General features: G+C 45.8%; 1 protein-coding gene across 1 annotated transcript in view; it reads left to right on the forward strand.

The window, feature by feature from the left end:
- Nucleotides 1-19,959, forward strand: part of LOC138527556 (acyl-coenzyme A thioesterase 1-like) — a 112,612-nt gene extending 92,653 nt beyond the window's left edge. The window contains exons 2-3 of the mRNA XM_069638810.1: nucleotides 9,462-9,664; nucleotides 15,570-19,959. Coding sequence (XP_069494911.1) covers nucleotides 9,462-9,664; nucleotides 15,570-16,190 — 824 coding nt within the window. The 3' untranslated portion in view covers nucleotides 16,191-19,959. The remainder of the gene's footprint in view (nucleotides 1-9,461; nucleotides 9,665-15,569) is intronic.
- Nucleotides 19,960-26,258: the final 6,299 nt, after the last annotated feature.

A 26,258-nucleotide genomic window follows, 5' to 3' on the forward strand; every position in this document is an offset into this window, starting at 1 on the left:
TTCTTCTTGGAGACTTTAACAACCACCTGGATGCTTCCTGTCCTTACTCTGGACTCTTTTGCGACTCTCTCTCACTCTCTAGCCTTCCCTCTGGCCCGACTCACTCTGCAGGCCACACTCTGGATGTTCTGATCTCTACAGACCTTCTCCTTTCTATCCCTCTTGCCACTCCTCTCTCCTGGAGTGATCACTTTCTCCTTTCCTCCCAGCTCACACTCTACAACCCTCAGGCCAAGCCAACTTCAGCACTGCCATCTACCTTCTTGGTTATCCAACCCATGAAGCGTGTGTCAGTTGAGGCTTTCACTGCCACTTTCTCACGCCCCCTTCCTTCTCCAGCTGACTCACACCGTGACATGGCCATTTCTTTGCTCCACTCTGCTATATTTGATACTCTTGATGTTCTTGCCCCTGTCATGAGGATCCGCTTGAAGCCCAAAGCGAAGTGCAACTCCTCGTACAACTCAGACCTCGTCGGCCTTAAACGCAGGTGCAGGGTGGATGAGAGGGAATGGCGTACTTCCAGTGCACCCTCTGACAAACTGGGCTGCAGCCTGCTCCAAAGGCAATACCGTCTCTCTGTCCGCACCAAGAAGAGAGCCCTCAGCCAAGCCCGCGTCTCTGCAGCATTCCAACAACTCGGCCGAACTCTTTAAAATCTGCAAGGAGCTGGCCAATCCTGCTGGAGTCTTTACCTCTCCTGGCCCCTCCCATGCCCTCTGTACTCTGCCCTCTGTATGGCCATGGATTCTCATTTCATCTCTAAAACCAGGACATCCTGTCCTCTCTCTCTTCCTCTCCTCCTCCTCCCTTTTCACCCCTCTCTTCCTCTAGCCCTCCTGTGGCCACCTCTCCTCCCCCCTTCTCTGCCTTTCCCCTTTTCTCCCCAGACAAGGTTTCTAGACAAGTCCGATTTATGAAAGTCTCATCAAAAGAGGCTCTCCCCTGTTCCACTAAAACCATCAAGGACCACATTAACACCCTGGCTCCTGCTTTGGCTGACTTCTGCAACCACTCCTTCGCCACTGGAGTCTTCGCTTCCCCCCTGAAGCACTCCCTTGTGTACCCTCTTCTTAAACCCTCAGCCGACCCCTCCTGCCCTGCTAACTACCGCCCAATCTCCATCACTCCTTTTCCTGGGCAAATCTTCACACTGAATTGGAGCCACTTTTATAATCAAGTTCTGTACCAGCTAGTTCTCCAGCAGGGAAACTAGCTGGCTGGAGGCATATGGGGCATCAAGTATAATCAAGTTAGTGTTCCTTCTCATGAATTACACCCAAGTCCCTTATGCTCCTGGCAGTATATCTGAACCCAGTATTTGGTTCTTTCAAAGGTACTTTGATTTTCACGATTATGCCCATCCTGGCTGCTCACACCTGAGTGCTCGGAGGGGTATGCAGGTAATGAACGACACTTAGAGTCAGCTGAATTATAGATTTAATGATGGGCAAAGCAATTGGGGGTTATTATGTCCACCGATAGTATTTCTACACATTATTTACAGCCAATGTTTGTTGAACACGCCACAGACACTACAAAGTATTGACATCATGGATGACCTTGGTTGTTCCTCTGACGAATGTTCTCAATGACAAGAACAAGAACAGAAGCATGTTGGGTTGTACAGAAAGCAGTTAGAATTTGTTTCGATATACTGCTCTATGCAGCGGGGTCTTGATCCTTCTTACATTGACTAGTGTAGCGTCGGTTCTGGCACTGTGTCACTGGGTGAGGTGCTGGGTATTTGACTGGAATCATATAATTTTTATTTTGTATTGTGGTGGCTAATTATATAAGCTAAACATTTCTACAGAGTGTACAATAAAAGGAAATAACTTTCTCATGCAAGATAAGTAAGATATATATTGTTATACTTTCACAGATTGTAGGTGATTGATATTTACCATTGCTGCATGACATCATACCCCTTTGCAGATGCCCACGAATGAGGGGATCTCTTGTGTCTATATACAAGGATAGCCCTTCTGACATCCTTGGAGGCCCAGTGCTCTGCCTCCGGGGGGAGGGTGCGGTTTAGGACTAAATTACCGAAAAGAAATGGTCGCATATACCAAAAGTTCTACAAATGCTACCACCAAAGGTTCGAACACCAAAAGTTCCAACCTTTGGTGGTAGCATTGTAAAAAAAAAAAAAAAACGCGGCTGCGGGGGTGTCCTTTGCATTGCCCCGCCCCCTATACTTTATGGTATAGTGAGGGGGGGATATGGGGGACACCCCTGCACCATTCCGTAATAAAAAAAAAAAGAAAAGAAAAGGACCCTGCAGCGCCAGTTCCCGATCACGGAAGTGAAAGGGAACTGGTGCTGCAGGAACCCAGCGTGAAGATGAAGGTAAGTGTTTTTATTTATGTTGGGGGTGTGGGTGGAGGGGTGTTATGGGTGTGTTGTGGGTGCGTGAGAATGTATGTGTGTTCGCATGAAAAAGGTGCGAACATTTGGTAGTTCGCACCTTTCTCATGCGAACGATTTGCCCGTGCTACTTTTATCCACGTGCAAATCACTTAGATTCGGAGGACGCGGGGAAGAAAGATGGAAGGACAATCTCTGGACACCATTTTAGGGAGAAAGTAGGGATGACACTTGAGGAACAGGGTTTCAGGGGAGACTACCAAGTAAGGGGCTTCACAGGAGAGGGCACCGATCTCACACAGCCGTCAGGCCGAGGTAAGCATCAAGAACATGATATGGATCTCTCCCAGAAGCTCAAAGGCGGGGGCGTACTGCAGTATCCTCATGACTAACTGGAGATCACAGGGGGGCAAACCAGAGGCAGAAACAGGCCTAGCCAGCGAGAACCTCTCATGGAGCTGCCCCACCAGATCCAGTAATTTGCATGACTCCACCTCAGGACCCCCAAAAGAGCTGATGGCAGCCTTCTGAGCCCACAGGGTGGAGACGGAGAGCCCCATAGAAAAACCATCCTGTAGAAACAAGGACCGGAGTCCCGGAATCCAAGGGAGAGGGGGACCCCTGCACTAGACACAAGTTCTTCCAGTGCTGTTCATAGGCCCTTAGGGTGGAGGGACCTCTGTCACATTGGATGGAGGATACAACCTTATCCTTATCTGAGAGTACCTCAGGCGAACCCTTTCAGTTTCCAGGCCCCCAGACCCAGCGCTTCTGCCCCCCCCATCCCCTGAGGGCACTGCACAGGGTCCAGGCCAACTGTGAGGGGAGCAAGGTCCAGTAGGAGCATAAACAGTATCTCAGGGCCCAGAGAGGAACTGCCAGAATAACCTCTGACTGCGAGTTCTGGATCTTGAGCAAGACTCTGGATGAAGGGGAGGTGAGGAAATGCATACAGGAGTCCTATCGGCCAAAGAGTGGACATAGTGCCTATTCCCAATGCAACCTGGGAGGGTAACTGGGAGAAGAAACTGGGGACCTTCACTTTCAGGGGCGAGGCAAATGGGTCCTGAATTGGGGTAGCCAACACCCTGCAGATCTTCTGATATGCCACCTTGCGCAGGTCCCAGTCCGCCGATGAGAACACCCTGCTGAGTTTGTCCACCACTGTTTTGTCCTGACCCCTGATGTGGCAGGCTGACCAGACCAAGAGATGTGCTTACGCCCAGGCCCCAAACTGCAACGCCACGGACCGGGAGCAGGAGCTTCCCTGCCTGTTGATACAGGCCACTGTGGCAGTGTTGTCTGACCAAGATCGACTTCTCCTTAAACACTGGCCTTATGTGCCCTGAAGACTGCCACGAGTTCCAGTTGGACCTGGCTGCTTCTCGGCTGGATTGCAGCTTTTGGTGTGTCTCACCCAAGACTAATGCCCCCCAGCCCCTACCCGGTGTGGCTGGCGTCTGTGGTATCAGTAGTCGGTGACGGCTGCATTGGTCAGGTGAAGCCACCACTGAAGCTTCTCCGAAAGAGATGGACCCATAGAGACCAGGGCATCAAAGACCAATGAACCCTCTCTCCAGGGCCTATGTAGGTGAGGCAGCAGGGGCCTCAGATGCAGCCAGGCCCATGGGACAAGGAAGACACATGATGCCATGTACCCCTGCACCTGAAGGAAGTCCTTGGCCGGAGCCTGGCCCCGTGCCAGCAGAAGATCCAGACTGTCCCGTAACAGGTGTGCCCTGGGAGCAAGACCCGACCCCACGTCATCCAGAACTGTGCCCTGGTGAACTGCAAGTCCTGGGATGGCCGCAAGTGCGATTTTGATCAGTTGATGAGGAAGCCCATAGTCCTCAGCAGGGTGCACATGGACTTTACAGGCCTGATCAGCAGATTTTCTGATGGGTCCTTGAGACAATCATCCAAATACGGAAATGCCTGGGTTCAATTTGAGTGAAGAGCGTTTACAATCGGTCCCATCACCTTGGTAAAGACCCATGGGGCTGACTTGAGGCCAAAGGGCAGTGCCCAGAGCTGGAGGTGGACCTTGCCCACCCCAAACTGTAGGAACTGTTGATGGCACGTCCAGATGGTGACATAGAAATATGCATCCTGTAGGTCTAGGGAAGCCAGGAAATCCTAGTCCCGCACAAACGGAATGGTCCACTGGAGACAATCCATCTTGAAGTGCTGAGTTGGAATAAAGCCGGTTAGGGCCTTCAAGTCTATAATGAGCATGTAGTTCCCTGATGGCTTGGACACCAAGAACACAATGGAGTATACCCCTAGACCCCGTTCTCACTGGGGACCCTCCATATGACTTTCTTGACCTTCAGATCCTGGAGAGCCTGCTGCATCGCTAACCTCTTGTAGGAACACCTGGGGGACCAGTGAATCAATGGTGCCTGAAGGAAGGGGCGGGGATGTAAACTCTATCCTGTAGCCCCGGTGCGCCAGGTGGTTGGCCCAAGGCATCACTAGAAAGCCAGGTCCACTTGGTCCAGATGTGTTTCAGGTGACCTGGCCTTGAATGGTATCTCAGAGGCTGTCAAACTGGGAGGGAGGACCAGGTTCTGGCATTTGGCTTCCTCCACAGGTGCCCTGCATGCTTGTCCATCTTAAAGACCTGGTGGACTTTATCTTCCAAGGAATCACCAAACCACATTCAGCCCTCAAAACAGATTTTCAACTCCATATTCTTCAGGCAGGAGTCCGTTCGCTAAACCCAGAGGTGCAGGTGCCTCTGCCCTGCATCACTGACATGGCTGCAACAATCACCCCGTCATAAGCAAGAACCGACATTAACTGCACTTGTGCCCTCACAGCCCGAAGCACTGGAATATGATCCGAACCATCTTCAACAGCTTTGATTGCCGACTTCAGGCCCCCTAAGGCCGTTTCTGCAGTGTAGGCGAAGTGGGTGGCCAAACCGAGGGCCAGATGCGCCATACCATAAGTTCTTTAGGGCAACATTCAACCTCTTCTCTGTGGGATTCTTGATGGCGTTCTCTGCGGCCATGGAAGACCTCCACACCAGGCTTGGGAGGATGTCGTCCACCTGGACGGCCTGCGGCATGGAGGTCTCTCACCCCCTGAAAGGATACAGCTTCACCAAGAGCCTAGGTACCACTGTCTTGTCTGTCTTGGTCCATTCCCTTAAAATGTAATCTTAGATTTCCGTGAGAAGGGGAAGGCCTGTTTTCAGGGTGCGCTTAAACTGTGGCGGTGGAGTTCTTGAGATGGAGCACCGAAGGGGGCTCAGAGTAAAGTCCCATGTAGTGGACCACCTGTATAAGGACAGTGTTAGTAGCTTCCTTATCAAGGTATTTCCCCTTGAATTCCTCACACCAAGAAGGTGAGTCATCAAAGCTAGAGCAGGAGGACTCGATGTGAAGGGGGGGCACCATGGTGACCTCTGATACCCTTCTCCTGCAGGGCTATGAGTCCTCCTCCTCTTGGGTGGTTGAGGTGGAGAAGAGGAGGAGGTTGAGGGAGATCTAGGCTCCAGGGAGAGCAGGTGGAGGTTGAGGGAGACCTAGGCTCCTCATGGAGCTTTTTCTCAGCATGCTTCCCTATGGCAGCCCAGAACCAGCATGGGACACAGCACAGCAGGCAGGAGCCTTAACAAACAATGTGACCTGCAGGCCCTGGTGTAGTAGAAACAGAGATTCCTGCAGCCGCACCGGAGATCCACTCCATGGGCCTGGTGTGGCGGTGTCTATCCCTGACTAGGAGAGGTCTCCTCAACTGCTGCCCGACTCTATGCATGGGTGACAGAAGGTTCCTGGGCCGCAGGCTCCCCTGCTCAACCGAGAAATATTCTTGGCAGGAGATCCCAGGAGCCATGACCACGAGCAGACTGTCTGCCTCGGAGAGGTATTCCGGCTCTTGGATTGAAGGGTGCCTGCCCCCCAAAACCCTGCCCCTTCCATGTTCTGCTTGAGGAGGAGGAGGAGCAGTGGAACTCCACCCAAGGAGTCCTTGCCAAAGGCAGGAACTGAAAAGACTGATGTGTTGTGGGAGGAGGGTTGTTATGACCAGTGGGCGGGAGCCATAGGCTGGGCCGGAGGGGAAAAAAGAATGGAATGGGAAAAGGGTTACTTCACAAATTGATATTGATATTTTATTTCTATTGCGCTCGTACACAGGTGTTTCAGAGCGCGACAAGGCAAGGGAGGGGAACAGGGGAGAACAAAAACAATGATCTTACTAGGCCCAGTGACATTGAGAACGCGCAAGTGCATGGGAGAGGGGGAGATGAAAAGTGCATGGAAGGGAGGAGAAGTGGAAAGTTCGAAGCAAAGAAGGAACAGATAAATAATATTAAATAAATAATAAAGGCAACAAACTGTGGTAGTGCAGCCAGCAATTGGCTAGTGCTGGGTTTGAAGCAGCAGACAGGGTAGGTCTGATAAATGCATAAAGAAAAAGCGGGTGGGGGTGTATGGGTACAGATACAGACCCCAGTGCAAGGGGAGGCCCAGATGCAGTACAGGAGTGTGGCAGGGTAAGCAGGTACCTGGACCCAGAGGACAGGGGGTGGCTAGGTGCACGGTGCCAAGAGAGAACAGATCAGCAGGGAATCGGGGGAGCGAAGGCAGAAGCAAAGAGGAAGGTCTTGAGGTGCTTCCGGAACCGGAGATGGTTCTCCTCAAATTTTAGAGTGGCAGGGAGGCTGTTTCTGGGGGAGGCCCCAGTCGAAGTCAGAGATCTACCCCCAGCTTGTTTCTTTGAAGAACGACTGACCCTGAGGGAGTTAGAGGTAGAGGAGCGAAGTGCTTGAGAGGGAGGTATTTGCAGAGTATTAGTACTGGGATGAGTATGAGGAAGGGGGATGTGGAGGACCGAAATGGAGAGCAGGAGGCACAGGGCTTCTCATTTTCACAGCCACAATGAGATTCACAATGAGGCCATTAAAAAAGATATACAGAAATGCCTATTTCATCACCTGTAATATTATAGGAACTGGGGTAGCCGTTTGAAATACAGTCGGTGGTAAGTACTCTATGATTACAGGTGGAATGCTGCCTGAACAACTGCCAGTGTTTACCTCCATCCAAGAGGCGGCAGTAAAAATGATAGGCCTTCCCCTGATAGTGTTGAAGCTTTAGTAAAAGGAAAATGCTAGAACTTTCCTTCACTACAGGAGAAAAACTCCTACCTGGGGTCCCTAAAGGGAGTGAAAAAGGAAGCATATCTTATATCCACCTTCTTACACTCATTGCAATGCAGTGTAGAGATGGGTAAAAAAGGCCCTCTTTGCATTACTAAAAAAATGTGCAGTGGAGTTAAGATTGGCTAGAGTACAGAATCCACTTCCATCTTCAAAATAAGGATGGAAATAGTAGGCACAAAATATTTTTACACAATCCATGCACATTTATTGAAATACTGCAGATGTTATTTCAGTGAATTTGCATTGTTTCGTGCCATAATGGTTTTTCTGTAATCTGCCGAGGCCCCCAAGAATACTGTAAGTAGTAAACCTGGGGCTACAATATTCCAGTGTCTTCATGCCCTACGGTTTTAGGACAGATGGGTTGTTTCGCATTCTCTATTAATTACACCAAGGTTTGCTTGTGTTTATCTTGCATAGAATTAAGTAAAATGTAAACTGCTGGGGCAGTTAACCTAGGAATTAACAAACAACTTCCGAACCCTCCCCTCTCGGAGTGTCTGTGATCGTTGCCTGGCATGATATGATATGGCATTTATAACACGCCTGTACACAAGTGTTTCTAAGTGCGAAAAAAATGGCATCCAAAATGTTGTGTAATCATTAGTCCTGGCTCTACTTTTGTTCATCAAAAATAATTTCATAGTTACTTTTTTTTACTGTAATTTCATAAATAGCATGCATTTCCATGGATACAACAAACTTCTCTTGTTTATTTCTTTGAGTGGGAGGATTTCTTCTTAAGGTGGGGTCACTGCTGCGCCTCTTTCTGTGGCGCATGCCCAACGATGCGCGCAAGTGCAGTCGGCATGACCATCTGAAGTCCGGACTAATGTTCATTACTAAATGGAGGATTGTACGCGACTTTATCGCCATCTCTCATTAGGGTGCAATATCTATAGTCTTGGTATATTCCTCAAAAAGAGCCCCCCATGACCACATGTTTGGTGTTTTATATAGCCCTGCATACCAGAATTTAAAATTTCAGAGGGCCTAATTTCAGTTCTGCGATGCAGGTCGTGTAAATTCTTGTACTCTCATTTTTTTTGGCAGTAACAGAATTGATTGCTGGAGGTAAATCCTCCACTTTCCCTTAACAAATTTACCACACGGAAATAACTCCAGCGGTACATATGCCATAAATCCCCATGATATGGAATATGCACTCCGAAAATGGTGATTTGCCACCACTTGTAATCCTGCAGCAACTCCACCGTACCAAGTTTGGCTGTGATTCAGTGGATTTACTGCCAAATTACCACAACATTCGTAGTGAGCCACAATGTTTAGTCACAGGTGTTAATTACCATTACTCACATTGTAATACTCCATTTATAACCACAGAAGAATGGAGGAAGTAGTCGGCCAGGAGGAGTATCGAACCCTTGTCGTAGCAGCAGTTCTTAATCGGATCCGTGCGTTGTGTGTAGTGCCACATAGCTGACTTCCACCTCAAAAGCAAACTTGAACTTTTTGTACATGTGATCCATTAAGCTGTAACCCTTCTGGTGCTTACGACGTGTAGGCCATGTCCTTGGGTTAGCACTGCTGCCAAATGTTTGTCTTGTATAAGGAGTTAAATGTCTTCCAGTGGGGTTCTAATGCTCATTTTATACATATTTAGGGTTAAATCTGCATGGCAATGCTGGTACGACACCAGCTGGCCCGAGGCCCAGTTTAGCTTCTAGTAGCTGTTGGTTTCAAGTTTATAGTGCTCATTTATGATGCAAGCAGGAGCTAAATAGCTCCCACAGTTTTAATACCTGCCTAAATATCCAGGATCCTATAGAAAAACTATTTATAGACAGTGGACTCTTAGGGGTATTGTAGCTGTGTATATTTTAGATGGATCTGGCCAAATATTTTATTACATATTTTCTGAAGATGCCAATGTCTTTCCCCTTCCACTTTCCAGGACCAGGTCCTTTTCCTGCAGTCATTGACTTGTACGGGACTGCTGGTGGTCTCCCAGAGTACAGGGCGAGCCTCTTCGCGAACAGAGGATTTATGACGTTGGCGCTGGCTTACTTTGGTTTCGAGGACCTCCCCCAAGGCCTAGATGCGCTACACCTGGACTATTTTGGAGCGGCTGTGGAATTTCTCCAGATGCAGCAGCAGGTACGCATTCTTATGTTATTATCCATCTTCCGCTTTCCAAAGTGAAGCCCTGCGATCAAGATGGTTTTAAGTTTGCGCACATCCACCATAGACCACACAGCAGACTGTTTACCTGTTGGGGGCTGGCACCTATAACCCTGCACTTGCGTTTTTGCCACGGGAGAAGGCGCACAGTGTCATGGCCACAGGTCCGGCAGTCTGTTGTGGGACTTGCCTTGTCCTTGATGTTTGTTGTGCTGAATCAGGCTGGTAGCCGTGATCCATTACGACGCTCTTCGTTCCTGTTTGTTTGTTTTATTTATTTCTATAGTGCACCTGACCTTGAGGTATCTGGGTGCGTTTGGACATTTGTAAGATAGTTACAGACATAAACAAAAATAGTCCAATTACAATTACATTTGTCGAAACCCATTGGGCAAACATACAGTTGATACGGACATGGGCATGTAGTAGAAAAACAGTTACACTTGTAAGGAAATGTAGGGTAAAACTCCTAATCTGAGTTCTTACTGATTAGCCAGCAAATGGCGTTTCTCCTGAAGTTAGTGAACAGCTGGGTCGTCTTGATGGCAGGTGGAAGGGTATTCCAAAATTGGGCCGCCATGACAGGAAAGCTGCTCTCGCCTAATTTTTAGCCGATCTAGTCACTTGTGTGGAAGATCTGATTTCCGTTAGGTAGGGTGGGACACACACACAAACCCTGAGGCACTCCACAAGTGATAGGTATGGGGTCAGCAGCTGCAGTCGGGGAGAAGACTTGCATGGGCCTGTTGTTTAGAAATGATTTGATCCAAATGATTGCCGTCTGGGAGAAATGGGCTGACGTGGCAAGGTGATCAAAGAGTACTCTGTGGTCGGCCAGGTCAAAAGCAGCCGATAAGTCCAGAAGGAGCAATATTGGAAGTCTTCCTTTGTCTTTGAGTTCGTCAATCTGGCTTTTTAAGTCCACCAGGGCCATTTCGGTCCCATGTTGAGGTCTAAAGCCAGATTGTTGGGTCCCCAAAAGCTGATTAGCCTCTAAATATTCTTGGATTTGCAAGTATGCAACCCTATCCAAGATCTTCAGCAGAAATGGGACCGTGGTGATTGGCCTGTAATTTGTGGGAATAGGGGGAAATAAGGATTGTATTTTAAGTAGTGGAAGTACCCGGGATTCCTTGAAGTTAGTAGGTACAATACCTGTTGAGAAGGAGACATTGATTAATTTGGTTATGAATGGGGCCGGTCTCTAGCAGCATCTTTGATAGTTTGTGCCGGACAGCTATCTCCTTGGCACCTAGACGATTTCAGGAAGGCAATGATTTTTTTGTACCTATGGTACCGATACTTTAGAGAATTTAAAGCCTTGGGAAGGTTGAATAAGAGGCTCTTGAGGCAGATGAGTCGAGGCTAGGTTGGTTAGGTTACGTCGTTTGTCTGCTATTTTAGTTAGCAAGGTGCCGATTTTATTGGTGAGAGCATTCTGAATGTTCTTGCACCAAAGTTTGTCTTTTAGGCATGAGTCGGTAGGGAGGTTGGGCGTCTCCATTTCTCTCAAGATGATGAAGAGCTCTTTAGTGCTGGAGCTAGCTTCGTTAATTATATTGTTATAGGTGTCATGTTTGGTACAGATAATCTCTTCTTTGTATTTAGCAGAGAGGTTGGCCAGGTTAGTTTTGTTCTCTAAGGATGGGGTATGTTTCCATAAGGTTTTGAGTTTTCTTTTTTCAGATCGTAATGTTTTTAACTCTGGGGTGAACCAGGAGTTCAAATGGGCTCTTGGTTTGCGTTTACGCATTTTGAGGGGTGCAACTAGTCTAAGGCTTTGGTCATTGAAGATTTGTAGGCGTCTACTAGTAAGTTAGGGTCGGTGGTATTCAGAAGAGAGTTTAAGGTAGTGATCACCAGAGGCATAATTGCGTCTGCAGTAATGTTTCGTTTGTTTCTTGTTGGGCATGGCAGTGCTGTAGGGCTAGTTTTTTAGGTGGATTTATTAATGGCAAAATCAAAAGAAATAAGATGGTGATCGGTCCATGGTTGTGGTAGGATATCGGTAACTGTGATATTACAGTTTTGGTCTTCTACCCAATCAAGGGTCCTCCCTTTCTCATGAGTAGGCTGGGTAATATTTTGCATGAATCCATGTTCGGTAAGGGAGTTGGCTAATGATAATGCTTGGAGGTCATTAGGGTCATTAAAATCTAAGTTGAAATCGCCTAGTATTAGAATTTATAAAGAAGTTTTGATATTGTCAGTAGAGTCATCATGTCTTCCTCAAAAGAGCCTATAGGCTCTAGGGGTCTATAAATCAAATGAATTGTGATGGTACTTGTATGAGATATAGGCAGTTTGGCTGAGAGCAATTCGCAGGAAAAGAGTAACGGTGTAGTGGCTATTCTCATGTCTAAATTAGTTTTAAAGATGATGTCAATACCCCCTCCTCTGCCGTCAGGTCTGTCCACTCTAATGATGGAGTAGTTGTCTGGTACCGCTGGTAGAAATGAAGGGCCAGCAGCAGCATGCAGCCAAGATTCTGTTACGGCTAGGATGTCCCGATTTTTGGCTAGGATGATGTCAGTTATGTCAGTGGCATGAGCTATCATGGACCTAGCATTTATTAGTGCACCCTTGATCATTGGTTTGGAGTCGTTGGAGATAGTGGCGCTAGGTTTAGACTTTTTTGGATTCTTATTTTGGCTATTTGAGATTTTATTTGCAGCTTAGATCCCCATCGGGGAATTTTTCTTGATGGTTGGAGTACGTTTATTATGGTTGACTTTGAGTAAAGGCTGGTTGTAAGTTGGAAGCCTGGAACACAGTCTGCAGTTTCTGTCATTAGTGTGGCACAGGAAGAAGAGGTCTTGTTGCATATGGTGTCAAGACATAACTTAGGAAGGAATGTGGTAGGCCTGATTGAAGAATTAAAAATGCTGAGTTTTAATGATGGTAGAAAGGGAGAGGCTCTGATCTCAGAGGCATGGACTTTAGTTGTGATCATATTTAGGCAGGGGTGTGCCCACTCGTAAGGTGTGGCGGTGGAGAGTTGCGGTGGGCTGCCCCGGTAAGATCTAACACTAATAACAATAGTGGAATTAAGGTGTGCATATTGTGCACTTTTAGACCGTTGTAGTATCTAAATTAGCTAATGTAGGGGTAGATACCATGTGAAGGAAGACATCATGGTGGTTATGGGTATCATTGTCAGATTGCTCGGTTTATTGGTTGCCATGGTGATATGCACACTGACTTCCCGAAAGGGCTTCCACTGTTAAGCAGTGCGCCTCAACGCTCCAGTAGACCCTGCCCTGTGCACTGACTCCTGTTGTTACTCCATTATCTTTTTTGCCCTGGTCTGCGTTTCTAACCAGCCTTCTTTTCTTTCTCTGTACTCATTCAGGCCCTTAGCTCCCTGATTTCCTTGCTCTCCTTTTTTGGCCCCTTTTTGAATTCTGCTCTTTCATCCTGTCCAGTTTCCCCTCACCCTGTCCAGTCTCCCCGTATCTGATTCTGTTGTTGTTCGCTGCTGCCTGCACATCGCCAGCATGTGTCCTGCACTTCGCCTACCTGTGTCTTGCATGTTGTCTGCCAGTGTCCATTTCTCATCACTGCTTGATTTGGCTCCCCTGTCAGTGCTTTGCACTGTCCTTGTACCATGTAAATCAGGGGAAGCCAGACTCGTGGTACTGGGAGGGGATTCCTGGGTTCCCATCCACTCGGGGATCTCCAGGGCTCTCTGTGCTATATCACACGACGACCGAACAAGACCAAGGGTAAACCAAGCAAACACAACGTAGTCATTGACAGTTTGCTCAATTAGAAACAAATACCTTGCAGTAAAATGCTCTCTAACCCAAACATTGAGGCCTCCAGGACAATACTTTGCACATAGAACTTAACTTTAGCAAATCAGGTGATTTCTGCCCATTTTGGTACCATCCAGAAGGGGTTTTAGTTGTCTATGTGGAACGTGTTGTGTTTGTGCAAGGTTGTCCAACTACAGGCCTCGAGGGTCGGAATCCTGATGGGTTTTCATGCTATCCCTCAATAATATTCATGAGAGAAAAATGTGCATACAGAGTCATGGTATGCAAATTTATCTCATGAATATTAATGAGTGGTATCCTGAAAATCCAACATTTTCGGCCCTTGAGGCGTGGAGTTGGATAACCCTGGTTTAGGGTGTGTAACAGAGTTCTGCAACAACTACAATTTCCATGAGCCCAAGCCAGCATAGACAATGGCGTTGCATAATTTGAGCTGTAATCCAAAACATATGGAGAGCCTCCAGCCCCTGGTGTAAAAGAATGATCTCCGTCGGTTTATAGTCATAATGTCGACAAAAAAATGTCGACAGACAAAAATATCGAAAAAATAATGTCGAAAATAATAATGTCGACATTCTATACTTTTAATGTAAAAAGTCATAATGTCGAAAAAAAAATGTCGACATTTTTTTTTCGACAATATGACTATAAACCCTTAACACTATCAACACCTCACCCAACACCCTCCTGCAACCCCCCCCACACCCCACACCACCACCCTCCCACCCCTCATATGCAACACATTCTAATTATTTATATATTTATTTATTTATTTTTTCAATAAATAAATAACCAACAAAAAGTATCATTTACTATGGGGGGGTCCCCCCCCAACCCCCCCTCACCCAACACCCCCCTGCCACCCCACCACACCCCCTAACCACCCTCTCACCCCTCATACTCAACACAATCTAATTATTTATTTATTTATTTATTTATTTTTTCAATAAATAAATAACCAAAAAGAGTCTAATTTACTATGGGGGGGGTCCCCCCCCCAACCCCCCCTCACCCAACACCCCCCTGACACCCCCCCACACCCCCCCCAACCACCCTCTCACCCTCATTCCCAACACATAGTAATTATATATTTATTTATTTATTTATTATTCAATAAATAAATAAACAAATAAATAAAAAGAATATCATTTACTATGGGGATGTCCCCCCCAACCCCTCTCACCCAATACCCCCTGCCACCCCCCACCCCTCATACTCAACACATACAACACAACAATAAATATATATTTATTTATTTATACAACATTTCGAAAAAATGTCGACATTAATGTAAAATGTCGACATTTTTGTATGTCGACATTATTGATTTTCGACATTAATTTGTCGACATTTTGACTGTCGACATTATTGATGTCGACATTATGACTGCACACCATCTCCGTCATATGCTAGCATCATTGACTGCACTTAACGTGACATTTCTTGGGGTTCGTGGCAAAAACCAAAGATTCAATAGGAACATGAGCCTAGATGCCCCTGAGATGTAATAAGACGTTGTAGTAACGGTTTGTTTCAGAAATGTATGCTAAATATATTTCCTGAGTTAATGAAGGCACATTTTCTAGTGCTGCTCGTCTATTTTTGCCCATCAAAATAATAATTCCTAGCTTGGAGGGGGACGAAAACGTGCATCGAAATATGTACTACCATAACAGGGCTGTAATTGCCCTGACCCCCACATTGTTAAAGCAAAATATTAGTATCTGGTAACCTAGAACATCTAGGACTTTAACGCATTGAATCCCTATTCAGAATCAGGGGTAAATACAAAGACTTTGTTCCACAAGTTGGTAATTGAGGGTAAAATCGGAGATTTGTACGAAAAGGATCCTGGGCATTTGACCCTGTGGAAAGTGTCAAAACAGAAGTGTACACACGAGGGAACATGACAAAAACAAAGGTTGGACTATAATCTGCCTAGCAATCATTAATGACTAAACAAGACTGAGCTTGGCATTGGCCTCTTTGTTAAACGAATCCAAATAGATCTGTGTTAACATTTATTTGATAAAAGTTTGTAATAAACTGTGCAATCAATTAGAAATAAATTAACTATTTTATGTCTTTTCTTTCTCTGTTAGGCAAACGTTTCTGGGATTGGAGTTCTAGGTATCTCGAAGGGTGCTGATCTGGCTCTGTCCATGGCCACATTTCTTCCCGGCATCAAGGCAGCGGTCAGCATTTCTGGCTGTGGTGTGAATGTCTTGACTCCGTTGCACGGCAATGGATTCACCCTGTCTGGCCTTGAGTTAATCTCTGAGAAGATAGTGTTTACTGCTGACAATGCAGCAAATTCATTGGAAGCTCTAGGAGACCCCGCTGATCCAGCGAATGCGGGTTGTCATATTCCAGTAGAGAAATCCCCTGCCGCTTTCCTCTTCCTGTCCGGCCTGGATGACCAATTCATTAAAAGTGCCTTGTTCTGCGAGCTGCCCATTGCACGCCTACGGAAGCATGGGAGGGACGTGGAGGTTCACAATTATGATGGTGCAGGTCACCTCCTAGAGCCTCCATATTTACCCCTGTGTCAGGCTTCCTACCACAAGTTCATGGGGATGTCTACAGTGTGGGGAGGGCAGACAAAGAAGCACGCACGGGCTCAGGAAGATGCGTGGTTTAAGATCCAAAACTTCCTTTTTCGACATTTGTTGGACTCGAATGCGAAAAAGCCTAACCACTTGCATTCGCTATCCACTCTTTGAAACAAGAAAGGAATCTTGAAGTCACCCTGATGATTTTTGTTAAATAAGCATTATTAACTTGGTTGGAAAAGCTGTGATCTGTTTGTTGGCTATCAAACGCACAATGGTGATTTTGTACTATGACTTTTTACACAACCCTGACTTTTTAGAGGCAGATTAAATTTGTTTTTTAGTAATCCGTGACCGCAGTTGCTAGGTCCTATTATTCAGTGAACACAAGCCATTTCCATTTTTACGCTAACATTAGTGAAGCCGCTCACACTGAATCGAACAATGTTTGCTGTGGCTGAAGCCAGCTGATTATCTGTTTCTCTTGCACAACAGCCATCGTCTAGCCATTGAAGCGCTATGCAGCATTCTCTAGAGAACTGATTCTTCCCCGATTAATTTGGGAGCCTAAAACAAAACTACTGCAGACTAGGAGGGATTGAAATCTAGAAAATATAAAATGAATTAACGAAGAGCTTTTAAAACCTCCCATATTAAAACGTGCATAAAGAATCAGACTTTGAGTGGGAAGTGCAAGGGGTCAATTAACTGCAGTGTATTGTAATTGTCATTTGTGTAGCGCCTTCCACCATTGGAATGGTCCCAACCTGCTGTTGGTTGAATGCCCTCGGGTGACCCGAGTGCAGGTATGGGAAATTCGTCTGAGGAGTTATTAGAATGCGTGTGTGCACTTTAGCCATTCCCGAAGGTAGGAAGGGGTGGCCAGTCCCAGCAACTATCCTTGTTGCACTGACATATTGATGGGTGCCGAGAGGCATTCAGGAGAGTGTGGGAGAGCAGGAGACTCATTATGCGTGTAGCAAGACTGCATTTTCTTGTCATGGGGGATAGCTGCATTCTAATGGCAGGTGTGCTGTGCGATGTGTCTTAGAATAGTGTATGATAACGGATGCGTGCGGGTGGGTGGACGTACCTTCGGCAATCTTCCATAAGCATAAAGTGCGAGTACCTGTGTGTCTTGGCTGGTTTGTTGGTTTACTGGATGCAGCGGAAATTAGGCACACATTGCCTAATCTCTGATATTGACCTAGATTTGATACTTTGGCTACACTTTGATATTCAACTTAATTCAGTACATTTACTACGCTTTGATATTCACCTAGATTCAGTATATTGGGTGCATTCTAATATTCATCTAGATTTAATTCATTGGATGTACTCTTAATTGCACTTAATTTTAATACATTGGCTGCCCTCTGAAAGTCATCAAAATTTAAAAAACTACATTTTAGCTGTAGTCTAAATGCACATAGTTATATTACTTGGCCTACAGTGCGTTAATAGTCTATTTTCAATGCATATGCTACACTCACAAATATTCACCTAGGTCCAGTATATCAGCTCCACCCTCTAGATACTGTACATTGGCTATATTCTAATAGCAATAAAGACAATACATAGGTTGCACCATAACTTGAGCCTAGATCCAGACATGGCAGTATTCTAAAAGTGCACCTAGATTTACTATGTTGGCTATATTTTAATATGCATTTATATTAAGAAACCTGGCAATACTGTAATAGAAAAGGCACCGAGATTCAATACACTTGCTACACTTTAATGTGCATCTAGATTCAAAGCTACATATTTAATTAAAATAAACAGAACACAGATTGAAATAGTCACAGGTTCAAACTTGAAATAATGGCACATAATAAACTACCAACCATACAAAGAAGTCTGCCTGGGCTTTCTCAAATGGCATTTGTGAAATTGCACATCAAGTCTAACAAATAAGTTCATCCACTCACTGCAGAAGACCTCCCTGCACAATCGGACCAGGACAATGATGCAAACAAACCACAAGTAAGACAGTGATCTTATAACATATCAAAACAAGAGGCAGATCCAGCTCCTAGACTGGCTACCCAAGTACCCGTGTACTCTAGAACACAGACCAGACATCTTGGAAAAACTGGCAAGGTCTATTTAAGTCAGTCACCTTAGTCTCAATGACAAATGGGTTGGAAAACGCCACGCATATGATCCTATGCCTTGACTGCACTCCTGCCTCTTCACTGGTTAACAAAAACTGGATAATGTCAACAATGCAGGGATACCATTCACCCTTTAAGCAAAGAAAACAGACATCAAATATACTGTTCCCTGCAGTGGCATTCAAACTGTGGGGCTGGCCCCTACAAATTTGCAGGGTGGTCCCAGAGGCCATTTTGAATGAGAAGATAACATGCGTTTAAAAGAAACTAGGCAGGTCTGTCTGTTGGAAGGTCTGACAACAGCATTTTTGCTAAAGGTGGGAGCACAGCATAAAATGTTGGGAAAAATCCACATGATTTAAATGCATCTATTACTGCGAATCTGAATCCATTGAATGTTTTTTTTTTCCCAACTAACTTTAACGAACATATTTAATATCCCAAATCAAACCCTCACCTATTTTTCCAGTGCAATTCGTTAAAAATGTGATTAGATCGGATTTTCAGTAATGGTCTGCAATGAAATGTACGTATATCATTTGGAAATACTGGTGTAGCCAACATAGTAAATTATATTATGTACAAATATAATGGGAAAGGTTGACTGGCTGAGGACAAGTGAGAATATGAAATCTTTTAAATACATACTCATTCAGGCAAATGAAATAAAAGACGAGGACAAAACAAAAATAATGAATGTTTATCCTGGGCATCAATCAGGGGTGGACTGGTCTATAGGTAACTTTGGAGATTTCCCAGTAGGCCTTTGCACCCTGGGCCCCTTTTGTGTGGTATTTCCAAATGTTGCCATAGGAAAAGCATTGGGCTTGCTGAAAATGTGTAATATGGGGGCACTTTGAAAATTATTTACAGGGCCTCTGCTGGTTCCCAGTCCACCCCTGGCATCAATTTGCTGCTAAAAAACAAGGGGGATCCTGGGAGTCCCTCTGCCAGATATTAATCCTGGTTACAAGGGCCTTACCCAGATTCTTTAACTCACTATCTTTCACAGAGGAGACATATCCAAAGCATATCAGTCTTGGTCCTGCTGCCACCACAATAGAGTGAAGAAGCTTGGCCCATACTTCAAAAGTGCCCACAGGGGAGCTCTGCACTCTGGGCCCTCCAGAGACCCATATGCCTTCTGGAATGTCACTAGCGCATGTGTTTTGTTCTAGTGCTGCTTAAAATTGTCACTGTGACAGTTTCTAAAACAAAGTGGCGTTCGATGGGCGAGGGAAATCTCGTTGTCTGATTTGTGGGCTGAGAACATTTTTATAATAGAAACCCAACCAAACTACTTCCTCAATATTGCTTTGCTTCCAACTGTTCCTGCAACTACTGGATAATACTATAAGCACAAGCCACCAATACTTGTGATTGCACCCCTGGAATATACTACACATTGGCCTTCATTTGACAGTATAGCAGTCGGCACCCTGGAAATTCAGAACAGACACTACTGGAAGGAAATCACTAGTAGTAAGCTTCTGAAAAAAAGGGCAGTGCCCCCTTTTGCTGCAAGCAATCTATAGATTGCTAATTGGAGCAAATAAGTAAAGTGAGGCAAAAGCTTAACTCTAGCAGCACAACTTACTTCTAATCAGTGGCACAGCTAGGTTTTGATGTCAGGGGAGGCAAAGTGCTCCTAAGGTGGCACCACACCAGTCTGGTCAGAGAGGGGTCAGGTCACTACCACTTCCGTACTTTTTACAGGCTTAACTAGGAACTGTTGATAGGTATACTTTTTTGTGCATTATGTCTGTATGTTGCAGCAGCGTTTATTTGGTGTTCAATTATAAATTAAAACAATTACTATAATGTGTCTGTTTCAGCATTATTGTTCTCCTTCTCTGTCTGCAAACTGCTAATTGGAATACTTTTTTATCCAATATGAATTTCATCGCCAGGTGGCGACTGTCCTGATTCTATAAGGACCTTATGCATTTGTTCTGGCTCAAATGTTCCTGTTATGACAAACTTGGACGTCTCCTAATTGTTAACTGAGCTGGTCTTTGCTATTTGTTTTGATAGCAATGCCCCTTGTGAGATACACGTGGGACTTGACGTGCTGCACTTATGAGATTTGAGAACAAGTCAACTCTTTCGCACTAGTGGCTACTCGCGTGAAGAATTGTGCCACTTATTAGAACCATGGGCTGTGTAGAATTTGAGTTCTCTTCTATTCCTGGCCCTTCTATGCTACACAACGAGCATTTGAATTGCGTTTTTTGCAAAATAGCTGTGTGTCTGTGTTAGTCATATACACACAATCCTCTTATATCAAAATCTGAATATGCACGCCTAGGTTGGGAGCCTGGTTTTCTCTGGTGCATACTGCATTAAGTCGCTAGCGCAACCTCACCCTTACATCTCTCAGGCTAACTGTGAGACTTTGGCCAGAGCTATTGTATGCTCTAAAATTGATTATTGTAGTAATCTACTAGGGAGTATGAATATGTCAGACTGTTCTAGACTCCAAACAATACAAAATAGTGCGATGAGGGTCGTTACAGTGCTCAACAGGAGAGAACATATATCGGATGCCAGACGCAGCCTGCACTGGCTCCCTATGGAGGCCATGATTGAATTTAGTTTATTATTGATTACCCACAAGTGTCTGATGGGTTCTAGCCCATCATATCTAAGTGAAGCCATGTTCAGCAAAGCAAGTACGAGGACCCTCCGATCCAATAATACCAACCAGCTCAAGATCCCCTCCTGCAAGCTCACCCAGGCTACTAAATGTGTTTTTTTTGCAGCAGCACCTAAGGCCTGGAATTCAATCCCGCTCGACTTGAGAGAATTTTGATTGACGGCCATGTTTAGGAAAAAGCTGAAGACTTTGTTGTTTGGATAAAAATGCTGAGTTCAGGATTACTGTTTTTCTTGTGTTTTTGAATTGTCGGCCTCAATTATTTGGTCTTTTGTGTGCAAGTCTGCGCTGGTGCGCATTACAAATATATTAAAGTAACGTAAAAGCAAAAGGACAATAATACTGACATTGGAGCTGGATGACTCATGGACCTTTGTCACACTGCAAACGCAGTGCGGCAGTGACTTACTGGAGCGCGACTTCTCTCGATGTAGGATGCTTAAAGTGGCCAGTGCCTTTTTAGTTGCTAATAGCTCTAACCACTTATCCTTGGGTGTATGTCACATGCTATGGGTAGTGAACTGAATCATGTCAAAAAGCTCCTCAAGCGCTGAGCAGCCTCTATCAGCACAAAGCCCTTTAAATCCACAAGGTGGGTTTTAATTGAGCTTTCAATTGATTTCGGTTAAGAGGTACAAAAAAAGCCAATATCCTACATGTGTAATTGGTAGCTCAATCCTGTTTGGTATTTGTGAAATGTATTGTTTTTTGTTTAGAAACGCAAACTTTGCACTGACGATTTCCCTGGTTGAAAGGAAGTTTGGTGTCAGACACGCCTTCGAGGTTGGAGTAGCTTCTGTGCTTGCTTAGGTGCAGCTACAATACATCCGAGAATTGTTTGCTTTAGGGCTCGTTTAGTATTATTCTTTACAGCTGTGTCAGGAATCGTGGCCGAACCAAGGTGAGGTAAAACAATTTGCTATGTGAACTATGAGAAGTTGCTTTGTGAATATAATACTCCCTGGATGTCAATTTCGATCAGAAATGATTTACAATAACTCATTTACACATGGGGGAAAACATTCCCACTGGTGCTGACTTTTGATTTTCACTACAGTGGCAGAAGAACCAAATGTCACTATGGGGGCAGAAATTCCCACACACAGAAGCGAGGGAGCCATATCCACCCCCATGTCCAAAAGACACCATTTACAACATGTTTAGCAGCAGGAATTGGGGAAAGAAAACAGCATTTACAGGCAGCTCTGAAGATTTAACAAATCGGCACTTGTCGCCTAAACTGCCGAGCTGGCTTTGCAGAACTCTGCTTTTGGAATCTGTTTTTCTCCAAGCAGCTTGTTGGACGCCGCGGCCACACCACATGCTCCAAGCATCGTGAAGATAGAAGTGACCCTTTGTTTGTAGACTATCTACTTCACTCAGCAGAAGAAGCAAGGATGTACAGAGTCTGAATTAGCCGATTCTGGTAGGAGCGTATCTTTCACTACTGGGCTGGCCTGGGGCTGCTGGGGGCTGCATGCACTTCTGTCTCCACTACCTAGAATTCACTTTCTATCATTCAGTGACACCGAAATGTTCTGTGGTCGTGAATGATTAAACCTTTTCTGTTTCCCCTCCACATATCCCCCCACCCCCCTCTTTCCTCTTGGGCACTAGGAAGCAATTGTATTTGCAGACTGCACCTTATGAAACCACAACAAATATAAAATAAAATTCTGAACTTGCTTTCTACTGGAGCAGCACAGATGAGAATCCTGGAAATATCCGTAGGCAGGCGCTTGAGGACCAGGACTAGCCGGGACATGTGGGTGAAAACTGGGAGGAGCCCATAGGATGTAATATAAGGATTGGTTATTTATATAGCGCCTTTGCCAAAGCACTGTACATGGAACATATTTACATACAATTATCACCCAACCAAAGGCATTTAAGGAGCCTCACCTGGAAAGGGAGGGGGCGCTGAGGCACGCACCATTGCAAGAGCAAGTAAAATGGCTGGATGCACGGAGCGTGACGCATGCAACTCGACATCGGATCACCGCCAGTAGAATCCTAGCTGCAGAGAGGGTGCAGTAGGTGGAGAAACACAAGGGAAAGGAAAACAACCGGCCGGAGTAATGAAGCAACGAGGAGACTGACACTTTAGCTTTACGCGAAAGCTAAGGCTACAACGTGCAAACCCAGCCGGCGCCAAGACAAGACTGCATTTCAATTGCAGTTTATGGCACAAAACCTTTGTGGTCATTTCAACATTTTAAGAAGCTCTGTCACGTGGTACGCTTTGCGGAAGTAGTCCAGCATTAGCAACCGGCCTAAGTATACCAGGCAACCTGAATCATGGACACAGCTTGCAGCAAGAGCTGGGGTTTTTCAAGTTCCAATTCCACTCAGTTTAAAAAGCATGTTCCATCTTTTGGAACGAGCGACACAGTGCAGTCCCACATTTTCTGCTGGGAAAGAAAGAAAGGCATGGGATAAGAGCCAGAAGACATAAGAGAAAAAACACTGGCAAGCACAGAGAATAGAGGATCCAGGTTTATGCAGTGGGCAGCAACTGCTGAGAAGGTCCACGGCTGGGCATGGGTCCGCAAAGACTCTGGGATGACTTATCAAGTGATGAAGAAGACGAGCCAGCGGAATTAAGCACAACAGCAGAGCCAGCAAAGGAAAAAGCCAAAACGGGAGAGCAGGACAGCAAGAAAGACACAGGAGGGGACAAGACAAACACTAAAGTCCACTCTCAGTCTGCACCAAGAAGAGAGCTCACATCCAAGCCTGCGTCTCTGCGGCATCTAACAACGCGGCCGAACTCTTTAAAATCTGCAAGGAACTGGCCAATCCTGCTGCAATCTCTACCTCTCCTGTCCCTTTCCAGGCCCTCTGCACGGCTCTGGCTTCTCACTTCATCTCTAAAAATCCAGATATCCAGTCCTCTCTCTCTTCCTCTCCCCATCCACCCCTTCTTTGGCCACCGCCCCTCCCTCCTTCTCTCCCTTTCCCCTGTTCTCCCCAGACAAGATTTCTAGACACGTCTGATCTATGAAGGTCTCATCAAAACAGGTTCTTCCCTGTTCCTCCAAAACCATCAAAGACCACATTGACTCCCTGGCTCCTGCTGTGGCCGACTTCTGCAACCACTCCTTCGCCACTGGAGTCTTCCCATCCCACCTTGTGCACTCCCTTGTGCACCCTCTTCTCACGAAACCATCTGCCGACCCATCCTGCCCTGCTAACTATCGCCCAATCTCCATCACTCCCTTCCTGGAAATACTGGAAAAGCTGGTCATTTCCCAGCTTAATCTTCACACTGAATCTCTCGGTTTTGTCTTCATGACCGTCAGTCTGGCTTCAGAGCTGCCAGAAGCACGGAAACTGCTCTCCTGAACATCCGTGAAGACCTGCTCTCAAACCTTGACTCCAACACCCCCTGTATCCTCATCTTACTTGATCTCTCTTCGGCCTTTGACACAGTCAACCATTCCATCCTGCTCAACCGTCTCTGTGAAAACCTGGGTATCACCGGTCAGGCCCTGGCGTGGGTGACTTCTTTTCTCTCTGATTGTCTCTCCCAGGTCCAACTTGGGTCCTTCCTCTCCTCTATCTCTATCTCTACCTGTGGTGTCCCCCAGGGGTCTAACCTCTCTCCCTGGCTGTTCAACCAATACCTGGCACTTCTTGCCCACCGCATTGCCGCTCTCTACCCCCACCTTTCAGTGCTATGCGGATGACACTCAGCTCATTTTCAGGCTACCTTCGGCCACCTCTTCTCTGTCTCTCATCTCTGTCTGTTTGTCTGCTATCTAGGAGTGATGTGCCACCAATGATCTCTGCCTTAATGCCAGTAAGACTGAGATTCTCCTCATCGGCACATCCGCTCCATCCTTTCCTGTCAATCTCTGGCCGGCTGCCCTTGGCCCTCTTCCTGCTCCCACCGGTGAGGCTAAAAACCTCAGGGTCATCTTCGACTCCACAGTATCCTTCTCTCCTCACATCTCTTACGTCTCTAAGAAGTCACTCTATCAGCTGCACCTCCTCTGAGATAGTCTTCCTTTTCTCTCCTTCCTCTAGAAGCTCACTGTCTCCAGAGCTCTGTTTCTATCTAGGCTGGATTATTGCAACAGCCTCTTTCTAAATGTGCCTGCTTCTACTCTCCATCCTCTGTAACTAATCCAGAACAGGACTGTGAGACTTGTCCTTGTCTTGTATCTCTCCAGGACTGAAATCTCTTCACTGGCTCCCAGTGGCTGCGAGGATTAAGTTCAACACCCTCTGCATTGTCCACAAGGCCTTCTGGGGCCTGGAGCCTCAATAACTTCAACTCTCTCTTCCTAAATATCTTCCTTCTCAAGCTCTTCGCTCATTCGCCTCCAACTCCATCAGGGTCAGTCGCTTCTCCAAGGAACGAGTTGGTAGTAGACCTCTTTTCCTCAGCTGGGGCCTCCCTCTGGAACAGCCTCCCTGCCTCCTTGAAACATGACGAGAATCATCTCCAGTTCCGGAAGCACCTCAAAACCTTCCTCTTTGCTTCTGCTTTCTCTCCTCCTCTCCCCTGCTGAATTCCTGGCTGAACTGTACTGGTTACCTGGCCACCCTCTGATCTCGGGCCCAGGTCCCCCTCCCCGCCAGTTACACACCTGCACTGCCTCCATGGCAACCCCTGCACTTGGGGACTGTTTTCTGTATCCCTACAGTCCCCCACCAGCATTTGACACCTGATGTCTGCACTTACTCTTGCACTTGCCACCAGCTGGCCCTACTTCTCATAATGTTTTAATTTATTCTATTTTCCCATGTACTGCACAGTCCCGCCCCTCCCACTCCGCACTTCTCCTCTTCCCACTTCCCCTGCACTTGCGCGATCTGAATGACACTTGGCTTAGTACGATCGCTGTCTCTGTCTTCCCTCTGTTCCCCCTCCCTTGCGTCGCGCCTTGAAACATTTGTGTATAGGTGCGTTATAAATGCCATATCATATCATCAAGGTAGAAAAGAAGCATGACAGAAATGTTTTTTAAAACTTTGCCTTGGAATCCAATGCGCAGCAGGAAGCCTTAGCAACAGCAATTTTTTTTAAAATTTATTTATAGTGTAATTGGTTAATTAAAACCTTAAACACTTATACGAATATACAAATATAATGTCATTAAATCATTAAAACAGGTACATATTAAAACATGTTAAAAGCATTTGTGCATAGAGGCATACATTGATGATAGTCTAGGTCATTTGTTCAAGTTAAGTGATGAAATGCAAATGCTCAATTTCAATTTCATTTTACATAATCGGTGAGGTAGTGCAATTGATCAATTTAGATCTCTGAGCCCTCAGTCTCCTTAGGTGAGCCAAAATAAAGTAACTCAAGAAGTTATAACATTCTCCCATTTCTTAATAATCTCTTTCCAAATATAAAACGCTGCACCTACATACATGAAAGCAGAGGCCATAGAAATACTTGACGAAAACTGATCCGTTGATTTCATCTTTAGGTCACTAGTCAAGTCTTTG

This window comes from Ambystoma mexicanum, chromosome 14, assembly GCF_040938575.1.
Source record: "Ambystoma mexicanum isolate Mex_15411 chromosome 14, UKY_AmexF1_1, whole genome shotgun sequence".
Lineage (NCBI taxonomy): Eukaryota > Metazoa > Chordata > Amphibia > Caudata > Ambystomatidae > Ambystoma > Ambystoma mexicanum.